The 17,407-nt window shown below is 32.7% G+C and overlaps 1 protein-coding gene across 1 annotated transcript in view; it reads right to left on the bottom strand.

Moving 5' to 3' along the window:
* Positions 1-17,407, bottom strand: part of Zbtb41 (zinc finger and BTB domain containing 41) — a 45,793-nt gene that overhangs the window by 16,186 nt on the left and 12,200 nt on the right. The window contains exons 6-10 of the mRNA XM_046464896.2: positions 11,973-12,102; positions 8,747-8,842; positions 6,103-6,209; positions 4,517-4,622; positions 3,464-3,552 (exon numbers count right to left, since the gene is read on the bottom strand). Coding sequence (XP_046320852.1) covers positions 3,464-3,552; positions 4,517-4,622; positions 6,103-6,209; positions 8,747-8,842; positions 11,973-12,102 — 528 coding nt within the window. The remainder of the gene's footprint in view (positions 1-3,463; positions 3,553-4,516; positions 4,623-6,102; positions 6,210-8,746; positions 8,843-11,972; positions 12,103-17,407) is intronic.

Here is a 17,407-nt window from a genome sequence, read left to right as displayed (position 1 = left end):
ACAGAACACAGAGACTAACCCACAAAAGTACAATTACCTTATATTAGACAAAGTTGCCAAAAATATGCACTGGAGAAAAGGTAGCCTCTTCAACAAATGGTGCTGGAAAAACTGGAAATCCATATGCAACAAAATGAAATTAAACCCCTATCTCTTACCATGCATGAAACTCAACTCAAAATGGATCAAGGACTTAGGGATAAAACCAGAGACCCTGTGTCTAAAAGAAGAAAAAGTAGGCCCTAATCTCCATCATGTGAGATTAGGTCCCAACTTCTTTAATAAGACTCCTGTGGCACAAGAATTAAAATCTAGAATCAATAAATGGGGTGGACTCAAACTAAAAAGTTTCTTCTCAGCAAAAGAAACAATCTGTGAGGTGAATAGAGAGCCTACATCTTGGTAGCAAATCTTTACCCTTCACACATCAGATAGAGCACTAATCTCTAGGGTATATAAAGAACTCAAAAAGCTAACTACCAAAAAAACCAAATAACCCAATCAATAAATGGGCCAAGGACCTGAAGAGACACTTCCTCAGAAGATGATATACAATCAACCAACAAATATATGAAAAAAATGTTCATCATCACTAGCAATTAGAGAAATGCAAGTCAAAACCACTCTAAGATTTCATCTCACTCCAGTCAGAATGGTAGCTTTTATGAAAACAAACACCAATAAGTATTGGCTAGGATGTGGGGAAAAAGGTACACTCATACACTGCTGGTGGGACTGCAAATTGGTGCAGCCAATTTGGAAAGCAGTACAGAGATTTCTTGGAAAATTAAGAATGGAACCACCATTTGACCCAGCTATCCCTCTCCTCAGTCTGTACCAAAGAACTTAAAAACAGCATACTACAGGGACACAGCCACATCAATGTTTATAGCAGCATAATTCACAATAGCTAAACTATGGAACAAACCTAGATGCCCTTCAATAGATTAATGGATAAAAAAATGTGGCATATATATATGATAGAATATTACTCAGCAATAAAAGAATAAAATCATGGCATTTGCAGGTAAATGGTTGAGGTTAAAGAAGATAATGCTAAGTGAAGTTAGCCAATCTCCAAAAGCAAAAGCCGAATGTTTTCTTTGCTATAAGGAGGTTGATTCATAGTGGGATAGGGAGAGGGAGCATGGGAGGAACGGACGAACTCTAGATAGGGCAGAGGGGTTGGAGGGGAAGAAAAGGTGTATGGGGGTTATAAATGATAGTGGAATGTGATGATCATTATTATCAAAAGTACAAGTATAGGGCTGGGACTATGGCTCAGTGGTAGCGCATTTGCCTTGTATGTGTGAGGCACTGGGTTCAATTCTCAGCACCACGTATAAATAAATAAAATAAAGATCTATCAACAACTAAGGGAAAAATAAAAATTAAAAAAAAAATTTTTTAAAGTACATGTATAAAGACACGAATTGGTGTGAATACACTTTGTATACAACCAGAAATATGAAAAATTGTGCTCTATATGTGTAATAAGAATTGTAATGCATTCCACTGTCATATATAATTAAAAAAATAAAATAAGTCATATTATAAAAAAAAGTTTCTTTAAAGAGAAAAGAACATAAATATAAAAACTTTTGAAAAGATACATGATGTCTTTAAAATTCAGAATCTTTGTTCATTGAAAGATACCATTACCAGGGATGGGTTTGTAGCTCAGTGGTAGAGTGGTTGCTTGGCAGGTATGAGGCACTGGGTTCGATCCTCAGCACCAATAAAAATAAATAAATAAAATAAAAGTCTATAGACAACTGAAAAAATTTTTTTTTCAAAAAAAAAGAAAGATACCATTACTAAAGTGAAAAGATAAGTCATAGAGTAGAACAAGATATCTACAATATATACAATTAGCAACAGACTAATACAACTAATATAGAAAGAACTCTTACAAATGAATTTAAAAAAAGATTTAAGAAAATGAGAAGAATTAATTATAATAGTGGATGCCCAAATGGCCAGCAAGCATATAAAATATGGGGAGGTTTGAATATCACTACTCATCACAAAAATGCAAATAAAGGCTACTTTCAAATAGTACTACACATCCATCAGGTGAACTAACACAAAATATGAAACGTTTGTGAAAATGTGGAGCAACTAGAATTCTTACACTGCTAGTGGTAGTACAAATGGACACAATTGTCTTAAAAACCTGTTTAGTAATGTCTATCCTCATTGCCAGGAATTGCAGGGTCAGGTATAATACCAGAATAATTAATTTTTTTTGCATGTTTATGCAAAAATATGGACAAGACTGTTCAAAGAACTAAGCAATTCTTCCTTCACAGTAGAATGGACAAAATAAAGTAGGGTATATTAATATGAGAATAATATGAGAGAAGGGAAATTGCATGGAAATGGAAGGAGACCCTCAGAGTTATACAAAAGTACATACAAGAGGAAGTGAGGGGAAAGGGAAAAATAATACAAGGGGGACAAATGAATGCCAGTAGAGGGGGCAGAGAGAGAAAAGGGGAGGGGAGGGGAGGGGAGGGGGGATAGTAGAGGATAGGAAAGGCAGCAGAACACAACAGACACTAGTATGGCAATATGTAAATCAATGGATGTGTAACTGATGTAATTCTGCAATCAGTATATGGGGTAAAAATGGGAGCTCATAACCCACTTGAATCAAAGTGTGAAATATGATATATCAAGAACTATGTAATGTTTTGAACAGCCAACAATAAAAAATTAAAAAAAAAAAGAGAGAATAAAAATAAACCTCTCATAAAAGTATCTCACAGACATACTTTTGAGTGAAAGCCAGATCTTGAAAAAAAAAAATGTTCTTATTATGTAATTCCATTTATATGAGGTTCAAACAGACACAACTAATTTTTATTGATATAAGTCAACATAGTCATTATCTCTGCAAGGAGGGGACAGGGAAGATGCCTCTGGGGTCCTGGCAGTATTCTACATGTTGATCTGAGGGGTGGCTACATTGACATATTAATTATAAAAACTCATTGATCTGTCCATTAAGATTTGTACACTTTATATGCTATACTACAGCACAAAGATCTTATAAAGACAATTTACCTTGGACTTAAAAATATGAACCAAGGCTAAAATCCAATCCCAGATTTCTATCAGTTTATGCCAATTTTAACTAATGTATTACTGTTTCAACAAGACAACTATTGAAGTAAATATATAATCACTACTCTGAGGATTACATAAGCAAAACATGTATGGATGAGAATAAGCCACATAGGAGAATAATTTTCCAAATTCTAAATAATGATATTCAAAAGTACTGAAGCTTTTAGAATACAGTACAGACTAGAAGACCAATATTGCTTATTCACATAAACTCCAATATAATGAGTAGACATCTTAATGAGGAAAATGATTTAACCAAGAACAAATATGGGCATATTTTACTCCTGAATAACCTCACCAAAGTATATATGAAGTACCCATTAAGTCTTACCTGAATGTGTCCGAAAATGCATTTCCAGACTTGATTTTCCTTTAAAAATTTTCTTACAAACATCACATTGATGAAAGGTTGCTTTATATCTAAGAAAATAAAAATGTTTGCATTTTTCAATGTAATTTTTAATAATAATGAAAATAAGTTCCAATTTTATAACTGTACATATAATTATCATATGAATAAAGCATAGAACTCTACAGAAACATGGATACTTTTAGGTATGGAGCTTGTTGCTGGTTCTTATTCCTCCAGTTATATTAAAAAATCCATAAAAAGAAGCCTTCAGATTCTCAACTGTTTTAAATCACTTTTTAATATCAGCTATTTAAATATACAAGAAAAAATTAATAGGACAAAAACAGATCAATAGTGGGCTAAAGGGAAGAGCAACTGAGTACAAAGGGTACAAATTCTGAGGTTATGGAAATAGTCTGTATTCTGATGGTAGTGATTATATGACTTACAGAACTATTCTCTAAAAAGAGAAAATTTTACTTTATGTAAATTAAAACATTAAAGAAACAAATACTGAGGCTGATTAGAAACTGCAGCAATCTCAAAATTCACATTCATCAAAAAGTTGACAATGCTCTCATCATTTCACTTTATAATAAATATTTGATATTTGCACTTATAAATCAAATAAATTTCAAGGAATGAAATACTTGCCCCTCATTTTTATCATAGACATAAAACTATAAATTACCCAAAAGTTAACTTAGTGAGCAGCATACTGTAGTGCCTAAGAGTATTTTTGAGTTAAATAATCTCAAATGTAAAATTTAATTGTGAGGACTAAGATATTTGCAAAAGAGTATTATTTAAGTCAAAGTCTATGTCTACCACCTCTTACTCCTTCAATTCAGTGAAAATAAGTAGGAAAAAATATGCCTTGCTCAATTCTTTAAGATCTATAAAGAAGCTATGATAAACTAGAAAAAAAAACAGCTGATTAACCTATCCCTAATTAAACAAAAAGCTCTAACTCTTCCTCAATCAAGACTCAGCCTATGTAGTAATTATGAAAAATTTTACTTTTTCACTCACTTTTGCCACACTTTCTCACCAAGGTGCACACTTTTGTAATGAACAGTGAGATGATCCCTACGACCAAAACATTTTCCACATTCTTCACACTGATGAGCCTTTTCACCTAAAAATAAAGTTCCAAATACTTTGATTATAGTATACATTTCAGTTTGTTTTCCCCCCCCCCATAAATAAATGACCAAACAATAAGATCACATGCTAGGAAACAAACCAAGAAAGTAAAACCACCTATTATTCTGGGCTATTTCCTTTATATTCCTTTCTTAAACATCTTTCCTTAGGGAATCTATATTTAATTTCACGAATGTAAATCCTTTATCCACTTGGAAAAGAAATTAACAGCCTTCTGCTCTAGATTTCAAATCGTACCTTTCAATGTAAAAGAGCAAAATAAATGAAATTACTTTAAAACCCAGGATATTTTTTAGTTGTTTATATAGATATATATGTCTAGATGTGAAACACCTCAAATGAACATACATTACATTGAAAAGAGGCTGTTTTACTATTTATAAAAAGGACCTGAACATTTCAGATCTTTGTACTTTGCTTTTGAAAGATTTTCATCTGTGGGATTTCTTACTTTTGCAATGAGCCAAAATGCAAATGTAATGAAAAATCCTAGGTGATTTCCTATTTTTACATTTAGCTACAAATACTTGGTCTTTAAAAATCACTATCTCAGCTGGGTGTGGTGGCGCACATCTGTAATCCAGTGGCTAGGGAGGCTGAGGCAGGAGGATCTTGAGTTCAAAGCCAGCCTTAGCAAAAGCGAGGCACTAAGCAACTCAGCAAGAACCTGTTTATAAATAAAAATACAAAAAAGGGCTGGGGATGCAGCTCTGTGGTCAAGTGCCCTGGTTCAATCCCCAATAGTAAAAAAATAAAAAAAAAAACTAAAAATTACAAAAAATTGAAAATAACTGCAATCTGCCTCACTGATATGATTTAAGAAAATAACTATTATTTGTTGTATACTTTATATTTTAAATTATGCTTATTAGAATAATCACCTGTTCTACTGTGCTCTTAGAGATGGCTCTTTCCCATTATTGTGCTCACATAGTTGACTCTCTTAGAACTTCCTGAACATCAATCTAAGAGGAAAATATGAAAGAAATCCCCAGAATGTAAAAATTATAAATACAGTATAAAGATCTGAAATTGATCAAGATTATTAAAATACTCTTTTTCCAAAGATGCTTTCAAAATTTAGTATAACATAAACAATTACAATCATTTTCCTTTAAAACACCAAAATTTTGCTAACTATTTCTCAAATACAATCAAAGTGGGAAATATTATCACAGTTTCTTCCGTTAGGGATGTGACAATAGCAATAATTCCACATATCACCATGATATGCAAATTCAAATTTTTTGAGAATTTGTTTAAAATTAAATTTTAAACTATACTTTGTAGTCAACAAAGGGTGACCAAATATATGATTAAAATTTCAGGGAATGTCATAAAATTACTTCTCTTTTAGATGCTTCTTTCAGAAAATGTTCTAAAAAGAACATTATGATGTTCTTTTTAGGTATTAAAAAATTCTGAAAATAAAAAAACAAAATATAGCCTACCTGAATGTATTTTTTTGTGCTTTGTAAGGTGGTCATGACGAATAAATGTTTTTCCACATTCATCACACTCATATCTTTTGTCATCATGATGTACTCGTAAGTGAAGCCTATAAAGAAAAAAAAGTGCAGACCACTGAAACTGATGACAAATACTTGAAAATGAATAAATAATGAAAAATGGGCTGTCTACCCAACCTCCTTCAGGTACTATTTGTCTTTTATCTGACTTTCAGAGCCTTTCTCAGTCTTCTGTTGATTGGCCCCAGGGTTCTATTCATCACTTCCAAAAAAGCATTTTAACATGTGCACATGCTTAAACCACTTTTGGATAATATTTCTTCCCAACCTGTTAGATCTTAAATCTATTTCATGAATCTACCAAATATCTGGGGTTGTTATCTGACTGGCCAAGTCTTAGAAACATCGAAAGGAGGAATATTACAGGAATAGAATCAGACAAATGGAATAACTGTACAAATGACTAAACACATGATAATAATAATAGCAAATAACACAGCAAATAACTGAAGATTAGTACTATTCCAGAAGACAAGTGATACCACTTATAAATTGATAGTTCAGAATTTATTGTATTATAAAAGAACTCAACATTATGAAAATTACACTTTACCACTCTTTGCACTAGTTGAGGAAAATGGAACTCCTTTTATAGTCATTCAAACACAGATTATAAAGGTTTCGATTATTAAAATTGATTTAACTTGAATTCTTCTATCCCTACAATCTATTATATATACATACAATGTGTGTGTGTCTATACACACACACACACACACACACATCTTTTGTCACATATACAGTATATATATATATATATATATATATATATATATATATATATATCTCCTAGTAAAATGAAGAGCTTTCTCATTCAAGTTGCCAAAATAAGTGTTGATTCTACCATAACTAAAATCAGTAATCTAACTGGACTGCATCTAAAGGAAAAACAATCTATCTAAATTTAAGAGGAAAATAATAAATGAAAGTGTAAACACTAAAGCCTTACGACTAAAATTCTAGAAACCATTCATAAAATTAAAATGATGCAAGCATTTCCAAAAAGCAGTTATATATCTAGAAAAACATTTTCATAAACTTCAAATGTGGTCAGAGATTCATTCATAAAATTGAGAATTCTAGAGTTTTAAACTTGCCATGTTTTTATACTAAAGATATTCTTGTGTATAAATGCCACATTTTTTTAATCCATTCGTCTATTGAAGGGCATCTGGGTTGGTTCCAAAGTCTTGCTATTGTGAATTGAGCTGCTATGAACATCGATGTAGCAGTGTCCCTGTAGCATGCTCTTTTTAGGTCTTTAGGGAATAGACCAAGAAGGGGAATAGCTGGGTCAAATGGTGGCTCCATTCCCAGCTTTCCAAGAAATCTCCATACTGCTTTCCAAATTGGCTGCACCAATTTGCAGTCCCACCAGCAATGTACAAGTGTACCCTTTTCCCCACATCCTCGCCAGCACTTGTTGTTGTTTGACTTCATGATGGCTGCCAATCTTACTGGAGTGAGATGGTATCTTAGGGTGGTTTTGATTTGCATTTCTCTGACTGCTAGAGATGGTGAGCATTTTTTCATGTACTTGTTGATTTGCAGGGAAATGGATGGCACTAGAGCAGATTATGCTAAGTGAAGCTAGCCAATCCCTAAAAAGCAAATGCCAAATGTCTCCTTTGATATAAGGAGAGTAACTAAGAACAGAGTAGGGACGAAGAGCATGAGAAGATTAACATTAAACAGAGATGAGAGGTGGGAGGGAAAGGGAGAGAAAAGGGAAATTGCATGGAAATGGAAGGAGACCCTCAGGGTTATACAAAAGAACATACAAGAGGAAATGAGGGGAAAGGGAAAAATAATACAAGGGGGAGAAATGAAGGTCAATAGGGGGGGTAGAGAGAGAAGAAGGGTGGGGAGGGGAGGGGAGGGGGGATAGTAGAGGATAGGAAAGGTAGCAGAACATGACAGTCACAAGTATGGCAATATGTAAATCAATGGATGTGTAATTGATGTGATTCTGCAATCTGTATATGGGCTAAAAATGGGAGTTCATAACTCACTTGAAGCAAAGTGTGAAAGATTATATATCAAGAACTATGTAATGTTTTGAAAAACCAACAATAAAAAAAAAAATAAAATAACAAAAAAAAAAAAAAAAAAAAAAAAGATATTCTTGTATAATGAAGAATGAAGAAATAGAGCTGGGAACGTAACTCAATGATTTAGCATTTGCCTAGCATGCTCAAGGCCCTGGATTGGATCCTTAGTACTGCAAACAAAAACAAAAGCAAAAACAAACAAACAAACAAACAACACCAAATTTGAAACAAAAAGGTTCCAAATAAATTCTCATTCAAGGAAAAATAGATAAATATTAGAATAATAACTTAGTATAAAACCTTTAGTAAATTTGGCAATGAGGAAACATTTAATAATATTCTTTATGAATCCTTTAAAATGCAAATAAATATTAAAAACTGTAGAGAACAGAAAGCTTTTTGTACAACTTTATATATCATGTTTAGAAATATTCAATAAAAAACATTATAAGAAATAAATAAAATGGAGATGTAATTGTATCTTACCTCACATAGGGAAAAATAGCTTTATTTACCTGTATGAGCTTCCATGTCGAAAACTTTGTCCACAAATACTACAAAGATGAGGCTTTTCTCCACTATGGATTCTCAAATGTTCTTTCAAAGTAGTTCTGTTAAAAATACATAAATTTAAAGTTTTATTATATACCCATGTATATACTACAAATTTCCAGAAAGATTAATAGAATGGTATACAAAGCTAGAGATATAATAGCAATTCTTTTTCCTACAATATTTTTACTCTCAGCAGTACACAAATATGCTTGTCATGTCTTTCTCATTAAAAAAAAATTAAAAACACTGATTGTGGCATTCTTTGTTATTGGTTGCTTACAGATTTAACTGTACAACTTAAGCACACTTTGAAGAAGTGTAAGTAAAAAATGCTCAATTATCACTACTGAATTGGGTAAAACGTATGTGGATTTTAGTACAGAAGGTTGAAAATATTTAAGGAATTCAGTTTATCAGTTTTTCCTTCCAATTGTGTGCTCATTACTTGTTAGATGTTTTAAGGCAAAGAAAACAATACAGGTGTTACTGAGTTTCAGGTGGTGATGTATAAAAGGAATCTATATAAAGGATATAATTTTTGCTCTTCCTAAGTCTTCCAGTCCCACTGACCTGGATGGGCTAGTGTGTAACCATTACAGCTCCAAGTAAACCACAACCAGCAGTCCCTGAAATTCTAACATTCAGAATTTCCCCACATACTAACGTGCTAAGTAAACATGGACATGTTATTTACCAGAGGAAAGGAAATGAAAAGCAAGTAAGACTTGCAGGCTTTTAGCTGTCAATAGTAGTTTGTTTTAAATTTCAGTCTCATTAAAAGGCTTAATATGAAATGAAAGTCAAGCTCCACCAGCACCAGCAGATGGTGCACTTCTACAAGGACCACCAACACTTGACAAGTAACAGTTCCAGCACTGAGGAAAATACCCCCCCAAAATAACCAGACCCCTACCTTCTAAGTAGTTATAGTAAAAAGATAGAAGAATTATCTTTGTTTTTCTTTTGGCTTACTTTTTATTTTTACAGAAATACTATTAGTAGAAAAATTAATTTATGCCCAAACAATAGTCTGTATTTTTCTATCTATAAATGATTTTATATAATGTACTAAAATGATTTTCCTATACCTCCATCATATCCATCTATTGTTTTAAGAAAAAGACATTTCTCACTGCTTTAGACTATGAAACTTTCACATCCTGAAGAGTGTATAAAATTTATATGTACTGTTTACAATAGCATTAAGTTCATGTGCAGATTAAGACTTAATGCTTCTCCTTAATCTCATTTTTTACTCCCTCCTCAGACATAATTATTCCCTTTTTGTTGTTGTTTTATTCTGAGGATAGCCCCAAAATAAAATTTCTGTGGAAGAAATTAAATATCCTTAATTAACATTAGCATACAGAAGTTCTAAAGAGAGTGAATAGAGGCAATAAACCAGACCTCCTCTAGTATTCTGTTCTCCTAATTAAAAGATAAAAATGCTAGCAAGTAATCTAACCAACGACAACCCTCAACAAGTCTTAGACCGCACTAATATCAATATGGACTACCCATTGCATATGTCACATATCTGACATTTTGGTATTTTCATGTACTATCCTCCTGTCAATGCCCTTTGCTTGTCTCCTATGTTAGAACTTTGTTTTCCTGTAGCCCTTGTCTTCCCCTTTGAGAGATTATTCTTGCATTTTGGTAGTACACACTCTGTATTAGTTCATGAGAAATAGGACATTAAAAGCTATTTTTTAACACCATGAAAACGTGTCAAATTCTACTCTCAGATGCAAATGTTTTCTTTTAAGAACTGTAGGATGGGATTATTTTTTTTCCAAATTTTCAAAGTACTATTACATCATCTTATTTCTAGTGTTGCTGTTGAGAAAACTCCAAGTAATTCTATTCAATGTATGTGACCCTACACCACGAAAAGCATATAACTTTTTATAGTTTCTTTGTCTCTGGTGCTCTGAAATATCAGTGATGTATATTTTCATCTAATGACCTAAGCATCTGCTGGGTCATTTCTATCTGGCAATTGATATTCTTCAGTTCAGGATATAATCTTGCATTATTAAAAATAAATTTCCAGCCCTCCATGTTATTTCTATTCTTTCTGAAATTCCTATTCAGATGCTAGATTTCCCTGATCCTCTAATGATCTCATCTTTATTTTTTATATTTTTGCACCTTTTTTCCTTCACTATTTATCCTTTAGCTCTCCAATTGATATCTATACTCTGGCCATCATGCTTTGAATTTCTAGGAGATTTATTAAGTGATCCTTTCCTACAGTATCCTACCCTTATATAATGGATTCTGAATCTTCAACTGGGAAAACAATTAGTAATTGTTTACTTAAAAGAAAAAAGTTTTCTTCTTTCTTCATAATCTGTTTCCTTACAATCCTTTTTCCACCCCCTCTGTTTGTGCTGTAATCTATTTTCCATGTTAAAGGTTTTCCTCTACATCTTATAATCTTTGACTATCTGCTCATGATTCAGTGATAGGGACAAGATATTAGCAGAAGAATCCCTAGGGCTTACTCCTTTCAACATTCACAAGGCATTTAATCATATAACATTGTGGCATATTCTAGTCCTGCAATCCTCTTTTGGGAAAAGGGCTGATGCCCAGCAGAAATGGCACATTGGGTCTATGGAAAAGAATCTAATGATCTAACTTTGAAAACTTTCAAAGTTTTTACTCTAGTGCTTTTGATCTGTCTCTCCTTCACTAGAGAGTTCCAGTGGTACTCAATACTGCTAGTTCCTATACCTTGTGTGGATTCTGTGACAAACTAGGCTTTTTCCATTTCCCATGGTCCTTTGGGATTTGTCTTTTCTTAGATGTACTAAGTCAGTTAGAAGTGATTCACCCGCTATATAGCTTTCAAACCTGAGCTGCCATGTTATCTTTCTCTTCTCTTTGTAGCTTAATGTCTTTAAAAAGCAAACATAATGCCTTTAATATATTTTAGTGGGATTTCAAAAACAAATGAAATGTAAGTTAAATCAATCATCTAAACCTGCAAATCCTGGCTCCATATCATTAGCTACAATATTTCATATAATTTCTTCTTTTTTCTTTATATTTTAAACTAAAGCAGTATTCAGGTATTTTGTGTCTTGAGTTACTCTACACTTCATAAGCCAAATTCATAATAATTATTTTTTACATAAAAGTGCTAAAATTTGTCTGTGTATGCAGATAAATCTTCACCTTTCTCGTACTGATTTTCCACAAATAAAGCAAGTCCATTTTCTTTTTCCACCATGAGTACATTCTATGTGGCGTTTCAAATTTCCAGTGTCATTGAACTGACGTCCACATATATCACATGGAAAAGGACCTTAAAAAAAAAAAGAAAAAGAAAGAATAGTATGCATTCAAACACAGATACTAAGTTAAATTTAGTAGGTGTGCTATACATTTATGCCTACCACTATCAGTGCATATGTTATAATATGTTACACTTCTTGGTTCATAGTTTTTTTTTTCTTTTTCTTTTTTAGATTGTTATTCCTGGAAAGCAAGTGACAATCATTTCCACAGTCCTAGAATCAAGTAGAGGGTTTGTTAAGTAATAGACATGATAAATGCTGAATGAACTAATGTATTAATAAATTAAAATGGCCAGTTCCTAATTCCTAATTTGAAATCAAGCTGAACCAAATGAAAATGCCACGTACTAAATATCTGTGAAAAGTAGGTAATAAAAAACTTTGAAAGGATAAAAAACTTTTTTTTTTTTTTTTTTTGGAGGGTTCACAATTTGGAAACACATTGCTGTTCCTAATAACAAGTTTTTAGTGATACTAAGTAGACTTAAAATATTGTGGTACATTTCTATTTAGTCCTATAAAATTAAACCCAAATTTGCCATAGTAATATTGACCTTTGCTGGATTCCGAAATTCAACATGATTTTATCAAATATACAACTGGAGCGAATAAGTTCCACTCAATGGCAAGTTCAAAGGAAGATAAAGAATGTGAAAAGGGAGGGCTGGGGTTGTGGCTCAGCAGTAGAGCGCTCATCTAGCACATGCAGGGCACTGGGTTCGATCCTCAGCACAACATAAAAATAAAATAAAGGTATTACATCCAACTACAACTAAAATAAAGTATTTTTAAAAAGAATGTGAAAAGAAACACAGTAGTTACAACTCAAGAAAGCTGCATATTGGCTTTGAAGTCTGGTACTTCACTTCCACATCATGCCACGCCTATTATCCCATTAAGTCTCAAGTTTTCAATTCTGTGAACATATTACTCAAATATTATTTCAAAGTTACCTTAAGTGGTATATTCGTTGATAGGTTTAAATTTTTATAGGTGTCCTACACCTATAAAATTGAAATCTTGGGACAAAATGGGTTAGCATTTTTCTCCTAATGAATGTCAACTCTTATTAAAAATCATATGAACTGGGGCTGGGGATGTGGCTCAAGTGGTAGCGCGCTCGCCTGGCATGCGTGTGGCCTGGGTTCAATCCTCAGCACCACATACAAACAAAGATGTTGTGTCCGCCGAAAACTAAAAAAAAAATAAATATTAAAATTCTCTCTCTCTCTCTTTAAAAAAATCATATGAGCTAACTAACCATATGTAAAATATTTGTTTGAGCACAGTGTTATAACATAGTGATTAATTTAATTGTTTGGCTATCCATTACATTGTAATTTAATTTGGAAGGGATAATATACCCAGAGTCTAACACAAAGTTAATCATATATTTAGCAATTATTCAATAAAAATTTATTACCTAAATGTTCAATGTACTTCCCTTGGATATTTTTCTCAGTGAACTTTAGTTAGCAGGTTAGCTAAACCTTACTACCTCATAAACTGGAATACCTCTCCTAAATATATGCTGAAGCATGACAGAAAAATAACCTTTTGGGTTGGAGATGTGGCTCACTTGCCTGGCATGTGTGAGGCACCGAGTTCGATTATCAGCACCATGTATAAATAAATAAAATAAAGGTCTGTCAACAACTAAAAAAGAAAAAGAAAAAAAAAAAAACTTTTCAATAAGCCTGAAAATTTTTCTAGTTCAATCCCTTTATAGGAATTTCTGTAAACAACATTAACATCTGCCCAGTTTGACATATGCTTATGTACTAGGATGCTTTCATTGATGGGAAAGTAATTATCACAAAACAATTACTTTAATTTGTAAGTTCTAATGCTTAATAAATAATTGGTAGTAAAACTAAACTTGTATCTTAGAATTTCCACCCAAAGTACTTACAATGTTTACTTACTTACTAAGTCATTTATTTAATAAATGTTGTAATAATCAGGAACAGGAAAAAGAGGCAGAAGCAAATATACTGGTTATACAATTTACTAAGTTTTGCTAGGATGTTTCTACAAAAAATATTAATAATTGTTTTTCATTTCAAAAAGAAAGAAAGCCCAGAGAAAACTATTTTTCCTGGTACTAAAGTCTAAAAGAGTTTTTCACATACAACTTCCAATTATGAACATGTCTCCAACTACAGATTTAGTAACTACAAAAACTATTTCCATATGATGATTCCTTAGAATTTCTCAGATGAAATACTATTAAAGAACAATTTAGCAAAGGCAACTTGGAGAGGGTTAGGATAGAAAAAGAATTCTGTATAAACCAGCTTTGTGTACTAGAATCACAAAGATTAAGTATGCCTTATTGTATGATATACCCTTGAAAGTATCTGAAGAGAGAGGGAAATTCTCTTTCTCAAGATAAAATATTTCAGGTACTTCAACAGTTTTTTTAATGACGTGACTTTAAGATCCTATATCACCAAAACTACCCTTCTCTATATTTGTCAATATCCAAAACCATTTATACTAATTCTGAAAAACACATTTATTAACATAGTTTAACACTATACTGATTTTTGTCAGTCTGTTTGTTTACACTGTGCCTTTGCCTAAAAAGCCTTTGCTATTAAGCCCATCTATAATATGAGGAATTTGGATCATGTACCATCACGTTATGTTTTTTCAAGACTCAATGAGTAAAAGATCATTCCCATGAGTCTACCATTTTGTATTTATTCCTAATCTTATTTGTTTTGACCTATTTCATAACATCCAGAATTTTTTTCTTTTCAGTATCAGACCTTATACATGCCAGGCAAGTACTGTGGCACTGAATTATATCCCAGCCCTTTAAAAAAAAAAAAATTTGAAAAAAACAGGATATCATACTAAATTGCCTAGGCTGAACTTGAACTTGCAATCCTTCTACCTCAGTCTCTTGAGTAGTTGGGATTACAGTTATGTGCCACTACACCCAGCTTTATTTTTTAATATATTTTTATTTTTAGGTATATTAAGTACCCCTGCCAGCTTTATGCCATGTGTAAAACTATTTACCTGCATTGTTTTTATTTACTGTAAAGAATTCTTACTTATGTTAGTAAAAACATTAAATAGGATAGGATAAAGGCCTCCCCCTGGGGTGACAATAATTTGTTTTGGGGATTAACTGTCAAAAATTTATCAAACTATACCACCATCTAGACCATGGTCTCCACCTTGGCCATGGCATGAGGCAAAAAAAAAAAATTCATCAAGTACAGTATTTCATTTCACATATGCTGTTTACACTATTCCTTGAAAAATGAGTGTTTTATACAATAAAAATGTTTCACCCCAACCTATTCAATAATCAAAGAATGAATTATTGCCAGGCACAGTGGCATGTAACTGTAATTCAGCAGCTCGGGAGGTTGAAGCTGGGGGATCAAAGACAATCTGAGCAAATTGGTGAGGCCCCAAGCAACTTAATGAGATCCTGTTTCAAAATAAAAATAAAAAGGGCTAGGGATGTGGCTCAGTGGCTGGGTACAATCCATGGTACAAAAAACCCCACAAAATTGTTTATGACCTTGAACACATTTGCTACCAAAATAAAAACCATCACATTTACTAATGTGTGGGAACTGCAGCATATACAGTACTCCTCCAAATAAGTATAACTTTCTTTCATTAATTTAATATCCAAAGTTCACTAATAGTGATTCAACAGTCTCCCCAAATGAAACAGGTAAAAAATCTAACAGAATGAGTAGACATCTACATGATTTATGATGTAAAAAATCAAAGAACAACTAAATAAATGGAGATATAGTCCATAATCAGCGACAGGAAGACTTGATATTGTGAGGATGCCAGTTTTTCACAATTTGACCCAAGAATTAATGCAATCCCAATCAAAACCCAGCAAATTATTCTTTAAGTATCAACAAATTCTCGTGTTTATATATCTAGGGGGAAAAAATCCAGAATAGCCAACACCATATTGAAGGAGAAGAACAAAGTTAGAAAACTTACTTCAAGACTTAACTATAAAGTAAAGGGAGTATGGTATTGGCAGATGAAAAGACACTTACACAAACAGAACATAATAGAGCCCAGAGTCACATAAATATGATCAACTTATATGACAAATAAATGAATGCTACACAACTGAGAAAACTGGTTACCATATGCAAAAATTTTTTTTAAATTAGTCTAAACATAAGCCTTAGAGTCTTTGCAAACATGAACTTGAAATGAATCACAGACCTAAATGTAAAATGTAAAACTATAAAAATTCTAAGACATAGTGGCAAAAACCTAGATGACTGTGGGTTTGACAATGGCTTTTAGACATGACACCAAAGGCAAATCCACCAAGGTATTGATAAGCTGGATTTATTAAAATAAAAAATTTCTTCTGTGACAGATACCGTTAAGATAATGAAGACAAGCCACAGATTGGGAGGAAATACTTTAAAAGAAATATTTCATAAAGGACTATATATATTATCCAAAATATACAAAGATCTCTCAAAACTCAACAATAAATAAAATAAAGGATCCAATCAAAAACTGGGCCAACAAATGCCAAATGTCTTCTTTGATATAAGGAGAGTAACTAAGAACAGAGTAGGGACGAAGAGCAGGAGAAGAAGATTAACATTAAACAGGGATGAGAGGTGGGAGGGAAAGGGAGAGAGAAGGGAAATTGCATGGAAATGGAAGGAGACCCTCAGGGTTATACAAAATTACATACAAGAGGAAGTGAGGGGAAAGGGAAAAATAATACAAGGGGGAGAAATGAATGACAGTAGAGGGGGTAGAGAGAGAAGAGGGGAGGGGAGGGGAGGGGGGATAGTAGAGGATAGGAAAGGCAGCAGAATACAACAGACACTAGTATGGCAATATGTAAATCAATGGATGTGTAACTGATGTGATTCTGCAATCTGTATACGGGGTAAATATGGGAGTTCATAACCCACTTGAATCAAAGTGTGAAATATGATATATCAAGAACTATGTAATGTTTTGAACCAACAATAAAAATTTAAAAAAATAAAAAAAATAAAAAAATAGCATTTTATAAAGATTAGATTAGAAAAGGTATATTGAATTATTTGTATTTTTCTAATATCTTCTAAGCATATTGGGTAACATTAGGTACTTCAAAGAGAAAGAAAAAGAGGCACGCTAGTAACTTGATAGATGGTTAAGCTGATTTTCTTTCCACTTGTTCTGTCAATTGCTGAGTGTTAAGGTTTCCAATTATTATTGTGGATTTGTATGCCTCTCCCTTTAGTTTTGTCAGATGTTATTTCATACATTTTGAAGTTCTAGTCTGAGAGGCAAACCCAC

The sequence above is a fragment of the Marmota monax genome, unplaced genomic scaffold, assembly GCF_021218885.2.
Source record: "Marmota monax isolate L192 unplaced genomic scaffold, Marmota_monax_Labrador192_F-V1.1 WCK01_AAM20220418_F8-fsc00099, whole genome shotgun sequence".
Classification (NCBI taxonomy): Eukaryota; Metazoa; Chordata; class Mammalia; order Rodentia; family Sciuridae; genus Marmota; species Marmota monax.
This window is presented reverse-complemented; position numbering and strand designations above follow the sequence as displayed.